The 17021-nt window shown below is 37.1% G+C and overlaps 1 protein-coding gene across 6 annotated transcripts in view; it reads right to left on the reverse strand.

The window, feature by feature from the left end:
• Positions 1-269: 269 nt before the first annotated feature.
• LOC574986 (liprin-beta-1) overlaps positions 270-17021 on the reverse strand; it is a 95354-nt gene continuing 78602 nt past the window's right edge. For all 6 annotated transcript variants that reach the window (XM_030989031.1, XM_030989032.1, XM_030989034.1 and 3 more), the window contains 7 exons: positions 15393-15593; positions 14415-14537; positions 5565-5690; positions 4071-4259; positions 3021-3206; positions 2253-2333; positions 270-1886 (listed from right to left, as the gene is read on the reverse strand). In XM_030989031.1, the coding sequence (XP_030844891.1) occupies positions 1842-1886; positions 2253-2333; positions 3021-3206; positions 4071-4259; positions 5565-5690; positions 14415-14537; positions 15393-15593 (951 nt within the window). In that variant the 3' untranslated portion in view covers positions 270-1841. The remainder of the gene's footprint in view (positions 1887-2252; positions 2334-3020; positions 3207-4070; positions 4260-5564; positions 5691-14414; positions 14538-15392; positions 15594-17021) is intronic.

The raw sequence follows: 17021 nt of genomic DNA on the forward strand, positions 1-17021 counted from the left end.
TATATAAATAACCCGACATAGTATATTAAGTGGACATCATAAAAATCCTAACCCTAACCCTAACCCCAACCCCAAAACTTGTCTGTAGAATTATTGTCCTCCTAATGACTCCTTTTTTCTCTCCAAATATCCCTCCAATGACGCTTCTGGTATTAGAGAGAGATTTATTTAAAAAATAGACCTTCTATGAGAAATCAAACGTAAAAAACGTTAAGAGGACACCAAATTGTCCTCCTAATCACAATGTCTACTTAATGACTCATTTTTGTACTTGAAATATCCCTCTAAATACGCCTTTAGTAATATATAAATATACATGTCTATATATATATATATATATATATATTGGAGGTTTCCAAAAATAGAAGTGAAAGAGATTTGTGAATTGTTCTTTAAATTTCTTTAGAAAAGGAGGGTGTTGTTATTTTACTTACAATGAGTTTTCATTAGATAGAACACAGAAAAACAAATGGAGCTTACACCACTTGCTGATAAGTGATAAAGATGGGCTCACACAATTTATGTATATTGTATTGTAGGAGGATAGAGATGGTCAAAGTAAATCAAATTCCTCTCAGCTAATGAATTAAACATTTTTCAAATCAATATCATTTCTGCAAAATAAAAGAGTTCAAAACAATATCTCTTTTTTGTCCTCAATTGATACACAAATCTATCAGCAATTGTAAGAAGCAAATTAAAAATGAAAAATGTTACAAAGAAATCAAACGAAATAAATCTGCCTGCGATGTGTGAACAGACTAGTCAGACCAAGCACCATAACACTTCCTAGTCCTTGTAATTCATCGAATAAAAAGTCATAAATCTTTGCATTCTTTCAAGTAACGGCATTTCAAAGAATATGCAGAATGCATTGCCTATGGGAGCTGGGTAGCTCCTGTATGGTTGAGCAACGCACAAAGACCTAGTGGTTGTGATGTGATTGGCCAATAACTTGCAATCAGAAGCAGCATTCATATTATCCACCAATCAGGAAGAAGAGATCATATGATAAAAAAAAAGCTCCATACTTCTTATCAGCAGGTTTTGATTGTGGCTCTACTTTTCCTTCTTTGTTAAAATGTCCTCACCAGTTTACAGACAGTGTGAGCAAACTATAATAAGTGCCTAAAAGATATCACATGCAGTAAAAAGTACATTTTATCAGTAAGAAATATAAAAAAATTAGATGTCATTCATTGAAAGAAACATCATCAGCAAATTTTCTTAGAATGCAATTGATGTGAATGTGGACTGATGTTATAAGAGCTAGTGAAAAAACATTGACAGCATATTGCCATCAACAGTGACATTGATACAATCAGCTAATCAGCCAATCAAAATGTAGCATTCATACAGTAGGGCTTGGTTTCAGCTTTCTAACAAAGGCAATACTTTGTAATACAGTCAAACCTGCTTTAGTGACCACCTGTCTACAAAGGCCACATTTGTTGTTTCCCTTGAAAATGGTTTCTCATTGAATCATGTACTAAAGGAACCTGTCTACAAAGGCCCCTTTTTGTGTTTTCTTTGGGCGGTCGCTATAGACAGGTTTGACTGTAGCTGGATGAGACGTGATGACATCACAGCCTAGGCCCATCTGGGTGGGAGGTTGGCATGATGACATCACAGCCTAGGCCCATCTGGGTGGGAGGTTGGCATGATGACATCACAGCCTAGGCCCATCTGGGTGGGAGGTTGGCATGATGACATCACAGCCTAGGCCCATCTGGGGGGGAGGTTGGCATGATGACATCACAGCCTAGGCCCATCTGGGTGGGAGGTTGGCATGATGACATCAAAGCCTAGGCCCATCTGGGTGAGAGGTTGGTATGATGACATCACACATGTGTACTCCTATCCATATCCGAGTCTGAGAGCATGGTCTAAAGCACAACACAAACAAATAAATTGTGTCATTGATTTGATATTTCTTCAATATTAGGTTTAGATTCGAATTTCAAGGTTCATCAAATTTTGTCTTTGCTTCTAGATGGCAACTCTTTAATACTTTTACAGATAAAATAAAGAAATGCATGAGTTACAATATACAAATAATATGCAAGCTACTCACAACAGAAATAATGATTGATTTGGCTTCTAGAAATAATTTGGAGAAAAAAAAAACAGTCCAGACTAATTTCAAATTACATAAAAAGAAATACATTTTTAGATCAAAAAAAGGGAAAAGATAAAGAAGTTTTTTTTTAAAGCATTATTTTTTTCGACAAAGACTAGAATCCAATGCTTACCGTCAAGGAATCAATTTCTTGGGAGAGGGCGCCAAACTTTTGAGCAGTTCCCTCCTTCATTTCCGGGCCGTCTGCTTGATCCTGCATTGAAAGATGAATAAGGACACAATTGTCATACAAATTGGAAAGTTATGAATTTATGAAGTTTTCTTAAATCAAATACTCATTATGTGGTAGAGCAGTGGTCTCATAACCAGAAGGTTCTGGGTTTGGAACCAAGACGCTGCACTAGTGCCCTTTCATTGGTACAACATTAATCCTGATTACCAAGTCCCTTGGAGAGATGTAAAGCTCTTGGTCCCCTGGTTGCTTACTAACAAGCATCCCCATGCATTCTTTAATAGCAGTCAGGAAAAGAAAAAAAACTTTAAAGGGATCCGGTAACTTTGTCTCAGGTTCTGAAACAAAATCCTGGATTAAGCTCATGCTGCAATGATAATTATAAACCTTTAGGGCAGTCAGGAACCCCATGACTTTTACAAGCCGATCACCTGTTTTGTGTTATCCTAATAGTTTTCCTAACACTACAGTCTATTGGGGAAAACGAGTATGGTAAAACCGGTCATTCAAAGATTTTAACTTTTTTAAGGCACTTCTTGATCATTTTGAAGGGCAATTTTGTTGGGGCTTTAATATTACACCATATCACAGACACTGATAACACGTAGGGCCGTGCATCTCAGATTTAACATTGTTAAACAATGCTTTTAATGTTTTGCAAAATAACCGTGATATAAAAACTGTGAAAGAAATGATTTGAATGCTCACCTCATCCATTTGCTTGTGCACCTTTCCAGCACTTCTTACTTCCACCTTGTAACTAGGTGGAGCAGGTCTGTTACCATTCATATGAGACAGACCATTCAGATTGGAGGGGTGACCAAGGTCCATTGGGCAAATATAGTCTTCCATTTCAGTCCCTCGTCTGCTCTTGCCAAACGTTCTCTTTTTAGGCTGTGCAATGTGAGAAGGATACAAGAGATTTTAATTCTTGTCATAATTTTCATTGTTATTATATTTTCATCACCATCATCATTTACATCTTCTGGTACAGATAACAAATGACATCATCATCACTATCATCACTGTCATCATCATCGTCATCATCACCATCATCACCATCATCATCATCAACATCGCCATTACTATCATAGGGCATTGCACTTTCAAGACCGTAGCACTGCATACTGCCTAGCCCTACTGTGTAATTAGCACTGCAATGGTGTTATACAGGTCTTGAACAGTAGATGGCGTCCTTTCAACAAAAAAATCTGGCCTTTTCGTGTACGGAGCTTTTTCAAAAATAAATCTGGCCTTTTAATGTACAGTGTACACTTTTTGAAAAGTACAAAAATACTATAGCACAGGGGGTATGCCGTGCGTTTTAAGCCAATAAGGGAGTTTACAGATAGCACATGGTACAAATGACCCCAAATATCTACAGATCTTTTACACATGGAGAAGTTCCACTTTGAGCATCTTAGAATAATAACTGCCAAAGTCCTAGATGTGCTTTATGAATACCTTTTGTTTGACCTCTTGAAAAGAATTCTTCCACCTGCGTATCATAGAATGGTGCATAAATGAATAATGTTACATAACTTTCACGAGCGCATATCCAGTATTCATCTCTGTGGGTTTTACCATTTTGGTACAAATGACCTTTATCTGCCCACGCGCAGATTGTATCTGTAAACTCCCTTATAGCAGTCAAGTGGTTAATGTAAAGCGCTTTGAGCATGTTTATGTAAAGGCGCTATATAAATATCAATATGTTTGTATGTATGTATTCTAAGTTTAAAGTAGAGCTGACCTCACCTTGACCTTAGCCAGGAAGTTGAGAGGTACAAATAAGGGTTGCTTCTCTGCTTCTCTCTTCTGCTGCTGAATGTCTGGACCAATCAGAGAGATGAAGTGAGTGCTCAGATGTCGCCGTAGCAACGTCTTGTTTCCAGGGATACACAAGATGGAGGCTAGAGTCTCGGCCGTGAATCGAGGTTCGAGGACCTGTGAAAATGTGAAAATGAGAAAATTAAACTGACGAAGTGCGCACAAAACGTAGTGATCTTTTAGATCCCTTGTTGACCATACAAACGAATATCACTAGAGATATTATTTCCAAAACTATATATTTAGTATTAAAAGAATGATGTATACAATGTACTCTTTTTCTGTATATTTTCAAATGAATACCAATCTTTAAACGGGTGGTATACTAATAGTCACAACCTTCAATAGTTTGGCAGAAATATAATTTACATTATATTATTGTGTAGACCTAAGTTGTTTAACCAATCAGGATCCAGCTTGTAAGATCTTTATTTGCTCCTTCTAATCATCCCTGTTCACCAAGGCACAGGTTCACTGACTTCCTATTGAAATGCATGTTACATTTAATACACACGTTGCAATAGGTTATTGGCAAGCATGTACGGTTTATTGCCGTTTGGTCCACAACCAGTTCGTCTACTACCCAACTGGTCGATTCCCATATGGTCTACCCCAACCCCGTCTACTATCCACATGGTCCAATAATCATTTGGTCTAATGAGTATCTCGTAGGCCAATAGCCAATTGGTCCAATTTCCATTTTATTTAATGCCAATCTTTTTCTACTATCCGTTACAGTACCGTAAGTCTAAGAAAAATTTCATCGATAACCCACTGTGCCCACTTGAAACTTGTCAAATAACCACCCCATCTAATTAGCATTGTTTATTGCCATCAAAATATCCAGACATTATAGAGAACATGAATCTGATAATGTAAACATTCTCTCTTTTTTCCTGAAATCATGTAGATGAATCATACCTTACCAAAGAAAAACCAGTAGCAAATTAGAGAACATTATTTTGTATATTATAAGCTGGTGTTCAATCTTTTCACCATTTTAAATACCGTATTGTGTTTTATGTATTTTTGAAATTTGCTTGTAAAATGTGAAAAATTCAACCGTTGGCTGCTAATCACATTTTGTATTATACCATGAATAAACCAATAAATATATATATATAAAGACCAAACAGCGGTTCACGGTTCACCATTTGCAGTATCATAAAATGCTGCTCTGATCTCCTGACCTTTATCTCTCTCTCTCTCTCTCTCTCTCTCTTTCTCTTTCTCTCTCTTTCTCTCTCTCTCTTTCTCTCTCTCTCTTTCTCTCTCTCTTTCTCTCTCTCTCTCTCTCTTTTTTTTCTCTCTCTCTATTTCTCTCTCTCTATTTTTTTCTCTTTCTCTCTTTCTCTCTCTATTTCTCTCTCTCTCTCTCTCTCTCTCTCTTGTCTCTCTCTCTCTTCTTTAAACCTCACTTACCATCAATCCTCCATGTACCCCACTGCCCCTGAGGTTAGGTGCATATTCAGACAGATCTACCGACCGCAACCATTCCATCACTCTGTGATTTGTCCATAGTGCAACCTGGGTCCCTGTTTCATAAGGCTATACAAACACAAGAAAATGGGTCAGTTTCACAAAACATTAGTTAGTAACATAGGTTGTAAGATAATAAAGGTCATTGTAGCATTGAATATTAACATGAAATGGGTGAATGCATGTAATATGTTTTAATTAACATCGTAAAAATCAAAACCATTACAAAAGGTGTTGCTTTGTTCTTAAAAATGCATAATTTTTCAAGAAAACAATGTAAATCTGAATCTGCCAAAAGCTGTTATTACTAGTCAATCAAATTATTGTTATTTTGATCATCCAAAACTACATAAATTATTTTGTAATATGTCATAAACTTTTTTTAATTGCTTTGGGACAGTTTCTTTCACGATATAAAGGTATGACAACTTGACAAGTGCTCAAATTTATCTGTATGTTCCAAACATTTGCTCAATTTTTTAAAAGAATGTCAAAATGTTTCTTATTTCCAGTATTAACTAAAGATTTAGGGAAAAATGCTGAGTGTTTCTCACTCATCTCTGTTCTTTTCTTTCTTTCTCTCCATTACAGAGCATAGGGATATATTTGTGATATGCACTATACGAGTATGAAATATTATCATATCGTGAAAGAAACTGTCCCAAAGCAATTTAAAAAGGTTTATGACATATTACAAAATAATTGATGTAGTTTTGGATGATGAAAATAATAATGATTTTGTTTAGGTTTATCACAAACAAGGAAACCTTCCCTATTCTGATGACATTTTCAAAGAAATTCTGGAAAAAATAGAATTTAACTGGAAAAATCGAGAAAGAATTTAAAGCAATTCTGAACTGATTTTTCTGCCCTAGCGTACTGTTTATTGCACAGCGCCATCTCATGGTCAACTTGCCAACAGTGCATAACCCAATACCTAATTCCCACTTCACAGACAGACTGGGTATGAGAACCGACATCACGGCCCCTTTGGGAGGGGGAGGGAGGGGGAGGGAGGGGGAGGGAGGGGAGGGGTAGACAACCAAATCAAGGTCATATAGATACAGTGTGTTTTCTATCCCCTTCTGTTTTGGTCAATATTAAACAGAGTTTACAAACATGTGAACTTGGGGCACATGTGTTTTAGAAGTTGATCTCCAAAGAAAATAGGGGGGAATATAATTATCGTCACCTGGTTGGCAGAAGGGCGTAAGCTCGAATTACAGGTAAATAATGAAGCGATAAAGTGCCTAAAATTTGATAAAACTGACTTATTTCTGAGAAAATAATTTGTTGTTGTGTTCTACTACATGTATATCATTTCTATTGGTCTTTTAAGTTTTAAACCAATAAACCAAAGTTTAAATATTAAACAAATCTTTAAATGCGAATAAATCTTTAAATGCGAATAATTCTAAAAGTAGTTTTCGAGTCGCTCGTGCGCTAACGCCCTTCTGCCAGCTGGGCGACTACCATTTACTTTCCACAATATTCAAATCCTACATGACATAATACAGCAAATCATAAATAAAAACGATACAACTAAAACAAGGAAGCAGAAATAATATATCAGAAGTAAATCAAGCATGCATTCTGCAACTCAAAAAGAAAAGAAGATAAACATTGATATTTACTAGGACACTGCTCACAAATCTTAACAAAGATTGACTACTACTTCACAAGCTAGTTAAAAGGAATCCATAACTACATATACATATGCAGTGGAACCTCATTATATAGAGCTCTCATACATTGTAGTATGAGGTTTCTGTCAAACAAGGTGATTTTGCTTGTCCCAGCTTTGAATATTCTTTTGTTTTTGTACCCTGACATAACAAGTTAATTTCCATGGTCCCAAGGGCATTGTTATAACAAGTTTCCACTGTATAAACATTGATATCACATGAAGGACGTAAACTCTAAGGTACGGTATGTATGTAGCTTGGTGAAATGTTACGGATGAAAAGACATATCAGGAAGAAAAATGCATAACTGGTGAAAATCATTAATTTTCTCACATTGAGGTAGAACCAAATAATAATAAATAATATTCAAAACGGTGCTTTCCATCGGAGTCTCTAATCATTACAACAAGAAGCCGGTAAATAGATGGGGGAGCACGTTGAGGGCACTGTTGTATATTGATGAAGGCTCTTATTGATATAATAATGAAATTGTTTACCCAGGGAAACCTCATTAGCTTCAATTTGATTTCCCCCATTATTACCCCATTTACACCCAAGAGAAGTGTGGCAAATATGTATTAATGTCTTGCCAAATAACGTTGGTGCCAGCTGGGATTTGAACCCTACACCCTTGGATTGAGAGTCAAGTGAAAGAGCACCTATACCACTAAACCTCCTCCTCCTTTCAGCAGCACTCTTATACAAGAAGTTTGGCTTCGATCCTTGCTCAGGGCTTAATCCCCTGGACAAGATGTTTTTGTCCACATTTGACTATCTTAACCCAAAGAATGTGTACCTGGCAATGCTGGGGTAATAATAATTACAGGGCCCTCAAGAGGAACATGTCTGAAGAAGTGTTGATGAAACTTCCAAGGGGAAATAGGATTATCATTATTATACACTACAGGAATATGCTTCATAATACCTAAACTCTCATTCACTTACGTCAAAAAAGAACTTTTAAATCATCAAGGTCACTAACTAATGTCCCTTTCGTGTTCTGGACTCCTCTTTTCATGTTATTTATTTCGCCAAGCTACCAAAATGACGATCGCAATGACGAAGAAACTCAACTCACAGGTAACTTCAATACCCTGTTGTACGTACATGTTAAATATCCTTGTTTCTTTGTTATATTCCCACGATTAAATACTCTGTAAGTGATAGACAAGGATATTAACATTTCCTTGGTGGATTTAATAAGAGTCTTTCGCGATGATAAACCCTTTACTCTCAAGGTATCACACAAACCAGTACATTACCGGTACTTTCAATGCATTCCCAAACAACTTGTACAATGAGGTGGTATACAAAGAAATATCTGTGTGATCAGCTAAAATGATAAGTACAGTGTATGTCCCGTGCAAAACCACTATTTACCAACAACCTCAGCCACATCAACGAGCAATATAACAGACTGAATGAAGGATTGCATTATTATACGTCAAAATGGGGGATACATGGTTAGTTTCCATTTGGTCGTCTCTATCCCCCACTCTTCCTCCCCTCTCTCTCTCTCTCACTCTCTCCCTCTCTCCCTCTCCCTCTCTCTCCCTCTCTCTTCCATTCTCTCTCCCTCTCTCTCTCTCTCTCTCTCTATCCCCCTTTCCCCCTCTCTCTCATCTCACTCTCTCCCTTTCTCTTCCATTCTTCTCTCTCTCTCTCTCTCTCATTCTCTCCCCTATAATCTCCCTCTCCCTCCTTACTCCCTCTCAATCTCTCCTCCTCTCATTATCTCCCTCTTTCTCTCTCTCTCTCTCTCTCTCTCTCTCCCTTCCTCCTCTTTCTCTCTCTCTCTCTCTCTCTCTCTCTCTCTCTCTCTCTCATTTTTCCCCTCTCCTCCCTCTCCTCCCCCTCCCAGTCCATATCTCTTTCTGAAACCAATCCACATCACTGTTAAGTATGAGCTCACTATACCAATGAACATCTATCCATCTACAGTCAAACCTGTCTATTATGGACCACCCAATGGAAGCTGGCCACTGCGGACAGGTAGCCTTCCTAAACGTGTCCTACAGCACAGGTTGCTTCACAGAGGGAGACAATACAGGTGCCCGATATTAAAGGTAAAGGCCACTTTTGAAAACGCCCCCCACTCAAAAAATTAAATGGAAGCTCTTATTACCAATCATCTGAAAGAATTTGTTTTGACTAATACGTGATCATACAAATTTTGCCGAGAAACCGCCTACTAATTGATATATTTGGTAAATTATTATATCTATTATATCTATGAAAGATATAACGCACGTGTCGAGCATGTGTGGGGGTAGTTCCATATACATCTTTCTGTGTACAGTGCTTGTAGCTTTATCAAGACTGGGCCAAATATCTGATCATTTTGATGATCACAGAACCTTGCAGTACACATAAATACTTATAAGCTAGATGATCAACGTTTTCTGATCGATTCCACAACGTTTCTTTCACAATGCGATCGCACGACCATAACTGGTCTTTATCTTTTAAGACAGGTTTGACTGTATATCTACATGTGCATATGTGTGTATGATACTATTCTAGACCACATGGTGTACTAAAGGATTCCTTTCATGATAGACATGCATACCATTATATCCAAACACCTACTCCTCTTTGCTTTCAAAACAAAGATAATATCAAATATATTCTGGTTTTTATGAAAGACCAGAGCCCTAGCACACCATGCATAATTACACCAGTGATTAAATACATACTATCACTATTCATCACCATAACATAACAATACTGAAACTACAACAATATTCAATCTCCATTTAACTTTTTGATTTTTTTGTTAGTTGGTATTAATAAAAGCAAGCAGGTGTGAGCTTATCCAAAAAAAAAAATCAAAATTAGTTCTCTTTGTCACTCCTAATCTGACCTCTATAACCTTTCAGATCAATATTTCTTCCGGAATGTATTGTTATGTCACATCTAACACAAAGATTCCAGGAAAGTAATTGGTAAAGCCTACCCCAACTCCCCCCCCCCCCCTTAACTGAATTGTTTTGAAAATTGATAATCAACATGAATTGTATATTCCCACGTTTGAGATTCGTTGTTGATATTTACTTCAAATTGAGATTCAAATCTGCACACTTCACCATTGGGGATTGTGAAGTATGGATATTGTTAATTTTTGTCAAAGGTTCTGTTCAATAACTGCCTTGAAATCACATGAAAATCTTGCTTCAGTCCCAGCTATATGTATTTATATATCCATTCTACCAAGACTCTGTATCACAACCAGTGCAAGCTATGCATAGCAGGTATCTATATATTGGGTTAAGCATCGGCTTGACAAAGCGTACATTTAAAGAGGATTACATGCAATGTGTCAGTACAAGAAAGGGACCCTTTTTTCATTTATTTCATCCAAAACTGAGAATCTTTGAATAAGACTCTCCTTTCCTGCTGCTAAACATGTACAGTAGACAGATGTTTATTTATTTATTTATTGTTTCATTCCAAATGCTTTCCATCTATCAAACTCGCTCCCTGCCCGTGTTGTAGGAACCATTTCAGATAAAGCACTTCAAGATTTTAAATGTCAAATACATGAATAGCTTCTTGATGTCATGTAATGTAATTGTGCTTTGCTTTTATTTCAAGTTGGTATTAGCTTGTTCTTTTGTATTGCCCGCTTGATTGAACCACTTGATTGGCCCATCTTAGCTCTCAGTGACAGTCTGCTCTTTCACCACAATTTGTAAGATGTTTCGCTACGATCACAAAGGTTTGTACGAACGAATATTTTGTACGAATCTCCATTTTTCCATTGTCTTCCCGAATTTCCATCGTCTGAAAATCATTCGTATGGCGTTCGTAGCAGTTCATAATGTCATTTGTGACCGAGGCTTTTGGTGATGCTATTGTTCACATTCTGTAGCTTATATATAATATATTGTATTTATCTTTATTTATTAAAGATCATTGAAAAAAGGTTCTTTCTTGTATCAATTCCTTGGTCTTGTCAAGAGATTTTTCAATTTTGGATGAAATAAATGGAAAAGAGTCGTATGTAATAAGCCACTCCATAGATATTATCTGCACATGGGCATATAAAGGTCATTTGAACATAACTTTAAAAACCCATCGAGACGATTGCTGGATGACTGTTTATGAAAGTCATATGATCATTATTAATTTATGCACCAGTGGTACATACTGATACACAGTGCACCAGTAATACATACTGATACACAGTGCACCAGTAATACATACTGATACACAGGTGGAAGTATTCTTTTAAAGAGGTCAATCAAAAGGTATTCATGAAGCACCTCCATTACTTTCTTTGGAAGTGATTTTTTTCGAAAATGCAGGAAGTGGGATGTCTCCATGTATGAAAGATCGGTGGATATTTGCGGTTCATTCGTACAAGTGCTATCCCTGAAGTGGCTTATATGGGACACATTACATGGAATCGCCCTACAGCAAATTATGCATGTGGTGCTAATAATATATATATATCGTAAAGGTAGGGTTATGAAGCACAGCTGTGGTGGACACTTTTATGCATACTGCCCTCTTTGTCCAAAGTGAAATACAAGTGACAACTGATCACATGTGAGCTGTCCCAGAACAAACTTGGATCAGCCCTCACAATCACATAAATGCATTATAAACTCTATGCGAATGCGGTCAGGGAAGATTGTTTCCAAGTTTACTGAAATTCAGATTTTTGAATCATTTTTCGATTCTTAAATCCATATCATCATTTATATTAAAATGTCCAAATTAGATTGAAACAATAAGTACCTGGAAAACGACAGAAACCTGCACCATGCCGACTTCACAAAGAAGCACTAGTCATTTGCGCAATGTTTCTAACACCAAACTTTTATTCAACATCACACAATTTGGATGAGAACAGCTGAGAATACGCAAATGTTGTTCAACGAATGTCAGTTGTCACTTGTATTGCTTTGGCTGTATAAGGCAGTAAAGGCCATAGAACAAAGATCATGCATTGTACCATCTCGTTACTCCAAGGAGGCATGTTTTTAAGGTTTTTATACCACGGCTGCGAAGGGGTAAGAGCATAAACATAGAGGTTGGAATTCATTAATGACATCAAATGCAATATATGGGACTGAAGACATTTTTTAGATCCAGAAGGCCATTGACTCTGTGTAAAAGTATATGAGTCAATACTCGTCTGACTCTTATCAGGGGGACGTTTCATAAAGCTGTTCGTAAAGTTACGAACGACTTGAATATGAAGTGCCAGATAGGATGCCCAAAGTTTTTCTTGACGTTTTAACAAAGTGTGATTATATTTCCAATAACCTCAATTAAATTATGGCAAAAAATATACTTTGCATTAATTTTTTTTGTTATAATAAGAATGTTAATCTACATCTGCACAGTTCAACTTTAGTTGACGCAGTTCAAAATGATTGAGCATCCCATTTGGCTTTTCATATTTAAGTCATTCCTAAAGTCATGCGTAACTTTACGAACAGCTTTATGAAACACCCCCAGATGATATGAGATCTTCTGAAATATACAAGTATTATCATTTCCATTGTTACATGCATACATGTTCGGAAAGCAATTCAGAATTCAATGATCACTTCTTGTTGTATTAACTTTTTTTTTTCTCCATAAAACATAAGCATTTGCACACTTGCTCATCAAAGGGGTACAATTCATGATATTGGGTCTTCATCAATCAAAATAATGTGAAGCTCACATGTCAGCTTTGTGAAATGAAGGTGCCCATTTTCTGACACAAAGTTCCACAGAAGACATTTGTATAATACTAATGATGCGTGGCACAACACATTATCAAGTCATGGCCACTTTGAAGTCTGTGAAAGTTTCATGAATGTGAAAGTTTCTGTTTTTTTACAGTCCAATCTCCATTCGTCACCCATTCACTACCATGCCCAACATAGCAGTCCTATCTTCATTCTACACCCATTGACTACCATGCCCAACATAGCAGTCCATTCTTCACCCATTGAGTACCATGCCCAACATAGCAGTCATATCTCCATTCTACACCCATTGACTACCATGCCCAACATAGAAGTACTATCTCCATTCTTCATCCATTGAGTACCATGCCCAACATAGCAGTCATATCTCCATTCATCACCCATTGACTACCATGCCCAACATAGCAGTCCTATCTCCATTCATCACCCATTGACTACCATGCCCAACATAGCAGTAATATCCATTCTTCATCCATTTACTACCATGCCCAACATAACTCCATTTAGAGTTTTATGGGAAACAAGTGTTATACCAAAATCAAATACATGCAGTACCGGTATTCAAGAGCCTCATTTTTTATGAATGCCTTGCAAAATGACCTGTATGCTACTACGATTTAAACCCCATGCTGGTCTTAAGCTTACATTCAAAATCAGTTCTAATAAAGAAAGTTAGTCCAAGGTCAAAGTTTTCCTTCATTACACATGACCTATGATCCAGAGTCAGGTCAAACAAAAAGAGATCAGACCTACACATCGAATATGTACTTTCCATATATTTTTAAGAGAATTGAACAAAGTTGATAGATATACTGATTGCACTTTTAAGACAGAGAATTGAAAGTTTTTACTGAAATATATATGAGGGAATGGGCTGAGGGAGGAGAGTATAAGCACAGGAAACATGATGATATGCTGGGTATTAAAAAGGTTAATAAAGGTCAGCATTTTCAAAACTCTTGGGAAGCACTTAGGGACATTATTTGATAATGTGATGCGCTATTCAGAAAAAGAATATTATTATCTAATATCATTAGCAGTAGCAGCAGTAGTAGTAGTAGTAGTAGTAGTAGCATCAGTAGTAGTAGAAGAAGTAGTAGTAGTAGTAGTAGTACTAGTAGTAGTAGTAGTAGTAGTAGTAGCATCAGTAGTAGTAGAAGTAGTAGTAGTAGTAGTGGGAGAAGTAGTGGTAGAAGAAGTTGCTATCACATTAGTAGTAGCAGTAGTAGAAGTAATAGCAGTATTATTATAATATCAATGTAATTATTATCATTATTATTAACATTATCATCATTCTCATTATCATCATCATTCCTAGTGGTAGTAGTTGTGGCAACATCATAACAACATCAGCATCATTATCATCATTATGTTGTTGTTGCCATAGAAACCATTCTTACCTCATCTGTGGGTCTTCTCCTAAGACAGCTCGGATGGAAGTTATGAAGACGTAGGCACTGAATACCACGCATGATGCTCACGTGATGGAAGGCACTCGTTACTTTCAACAGCAACAGATCGTCCTGAAAACATTCAAAAGCAAATTTGTTTCACCGGTTGTTATTTGTCCTGAAATATACGCACTCTGCACTAATCAATTGTGACCACTATGAGAGACACCACACCACAATATCCTGGTTTAGTTGCTGAAAAGACTTTCGACGAGTACAAGCATAGACGTAGACTGTGAAATTGTTATAGCAATTTTTCGCTGTCGCTACAACAAACATAATGATGATGATCGTCATAGTCATAACAATCAGCAGCCTCACCATCAAAATCATCATCAACATCACCATCACCATTACTATCACCATTTCTCTCTTACCACTGTCATATAGTTGAGCATTCTGTCATCAACCTTGGCTTCAAGAAAGACATCCCTAAGCAGAGGTTGACCTTCATCATCAGGCCGTCACTACTACCATTATCAACTTATCCACTGCCACAAGCACACAACAACCAATATAAACAATATCAACATCACCATGACAGTAACAATCACAATCTCTCTCTCTTACAACTGTCATATAGTGCAGCATTCTGTCATCAACCTTAGTTTCCAGAAATACATATCTAAACAGAGGTTGACCTTCATCATCAAGCTATCACTACCACCATATCAACTTATCCACCGACACAAGCATCACAACGACCAATATAAACAACATCACCAACGCCATGACGATCATCCCCCTCTCTTACCCAGGAAAAAATTACTTTTCAAGCTTGCTTGCATGAAAATAACACTCTTTAATTTGTTTTGCATAGAACTCTATGCACAATTTTGGGGCTCTATTAAGACTTTTGGGGGCTCTTTTAGGCATTTCAGGGGCTACTTTGCCCCGAGGCCCCGTGTATTTTTTCCCTGCTCTTACCACTGTCATATAGTGCAGCATTCTGCCATCGACCTTAGCTTCCAGAAAGGTATCTTTATACTGAGGTAGTCCCACATCATCCAGCCACCTGGTGACCCAGTGGTAGTCCAGGTCGCCCTGCTTGTCCTCACACTCTGATCCCATCGCCTGCAGGGCAAGCTGCAGCTTCTTCCGGTGTAACGGATTCTTCAGACCCAAGTACTGGAGGTAGAAGGTCAAAGGTTAAAGGTTAATAAATAGTCTGAAGGCACAGACTCTAAGTTTAAACCAACCTCAGACTTAAGTAATGAGGATGGAAGGTCAAAGGTTAAAGGTTAATAAATAGTCTGAAGGCAAAGTCTCTAAGTTTAAACCAACCTCAGACCCAAGTACTGGAGGTAGAAGGTCCAAGGTTAAAGGTTAAAAATGATCTACAGGCAGAATCTAAAATAACGATAAGCAAAATCTTGTTTCTTCAGATGCAATGGTTTCCTAAAACTGAAGTAATGAGGGTGAAAGGTCACAGGTTAAAGGTTAAAAATAGTCTGAAGGCATAGACTCTAAGTTTAAACCAACCTCAGACTGAAGTATTGAGGGTAGAATAATGAGGATTGGTGGTTAAAATAGTCACAGACCATAATTTAAACTTTATTTGACACAAAACAAGATATTGATTCTTTTGATACAATGGGTACCTCAGACCTAAGTAATGAAGGTGGCAGGTATTAAATTAGATATCAAAAAATAGTCTGAAGATACATACTGTAAATTGAAACTATTTTTAGGTCCTCACACTGAGGGCTGAATGTCAAAGGTTAGGGGATAAGAATAATCTGCAGGCACAGACTCTTCTTCATCCTTTCATTTTAAATGATACAGATCTGGGGGGGGGGGGGTGGTTCACAAAGATCCTAAGTCGAACTTGACTCTAAATTGGACTTAAAAATTATGGAGATCCATTTGTAGCCTTAAAATAAACTATATTCAAAATCGAAAATTCAAGCATTGTAGACTTTTTTTAAAAATTCCACATCAAGAACATGAAATTTTCATGATAATAGAAAATATAAATCATTTGAATAAATATTTTATGCCTTTTAAATAATTTTTCACAAAATATTTTCATAGATGCTAACGGCTTTCCATAATTGTTTAGTCCAACTTAGAGATAAGTTCAAATGAGAGTCTTTGTAGAGGTGTGATGGATCACAAGGTCCGGGGTTCAAGTCCTACATTGATCTACATTTGCCACTCTCAACCCAGGTTCTTAATGGGTACCCGGTAGGATGCAAAAGCTAATGTGCTTAGATTAGCAAGTGTGCGCTTGTAAAAATGACGCCTGGCTAGAATGCTCCCCAGGGAGTGGAGAACGTGCATACATTGTGTGCAGGTAAGCCTGAATCCGATGACTGGGGTAATAATATATTTATCCTTCAAGCGCTTTGAGAGGGCCTTCGGTCCTGAAAAGCGCTATATAAGAACTAGCTATTATTATTATTGTGAAACACCCCCCTGATCAGTACAGTAACGTGCATAGTGAAATACCTCAATATATTGTTTTTACCAACTACACTCTGTGACTCATCCTAAAACTGGCAATAATATTATCATACTGGGACATAGCCAAAGAAGCACAGGTGGGTTGATCAA

Source organism: Strongylocentrotus purpuratus, unplaced genomic scaffold (genome assembly GCF_000002235.5).
Source record: "Strongylocentrotus purpuratus isolate Spur 01 unplaced genomic scaffold, Spur_5.0 spur5_scaffold_18, whole genome shotgun sequence".
Classification (NCBI taxonomy): domain Eukaryota; kingdom Metazoa; phylum Echinodermata; class Echinoidea; order Camarodonta; family Strongylocentrotidae; genus Strongylocentrotus; species Strongylocentrotus purpuratus.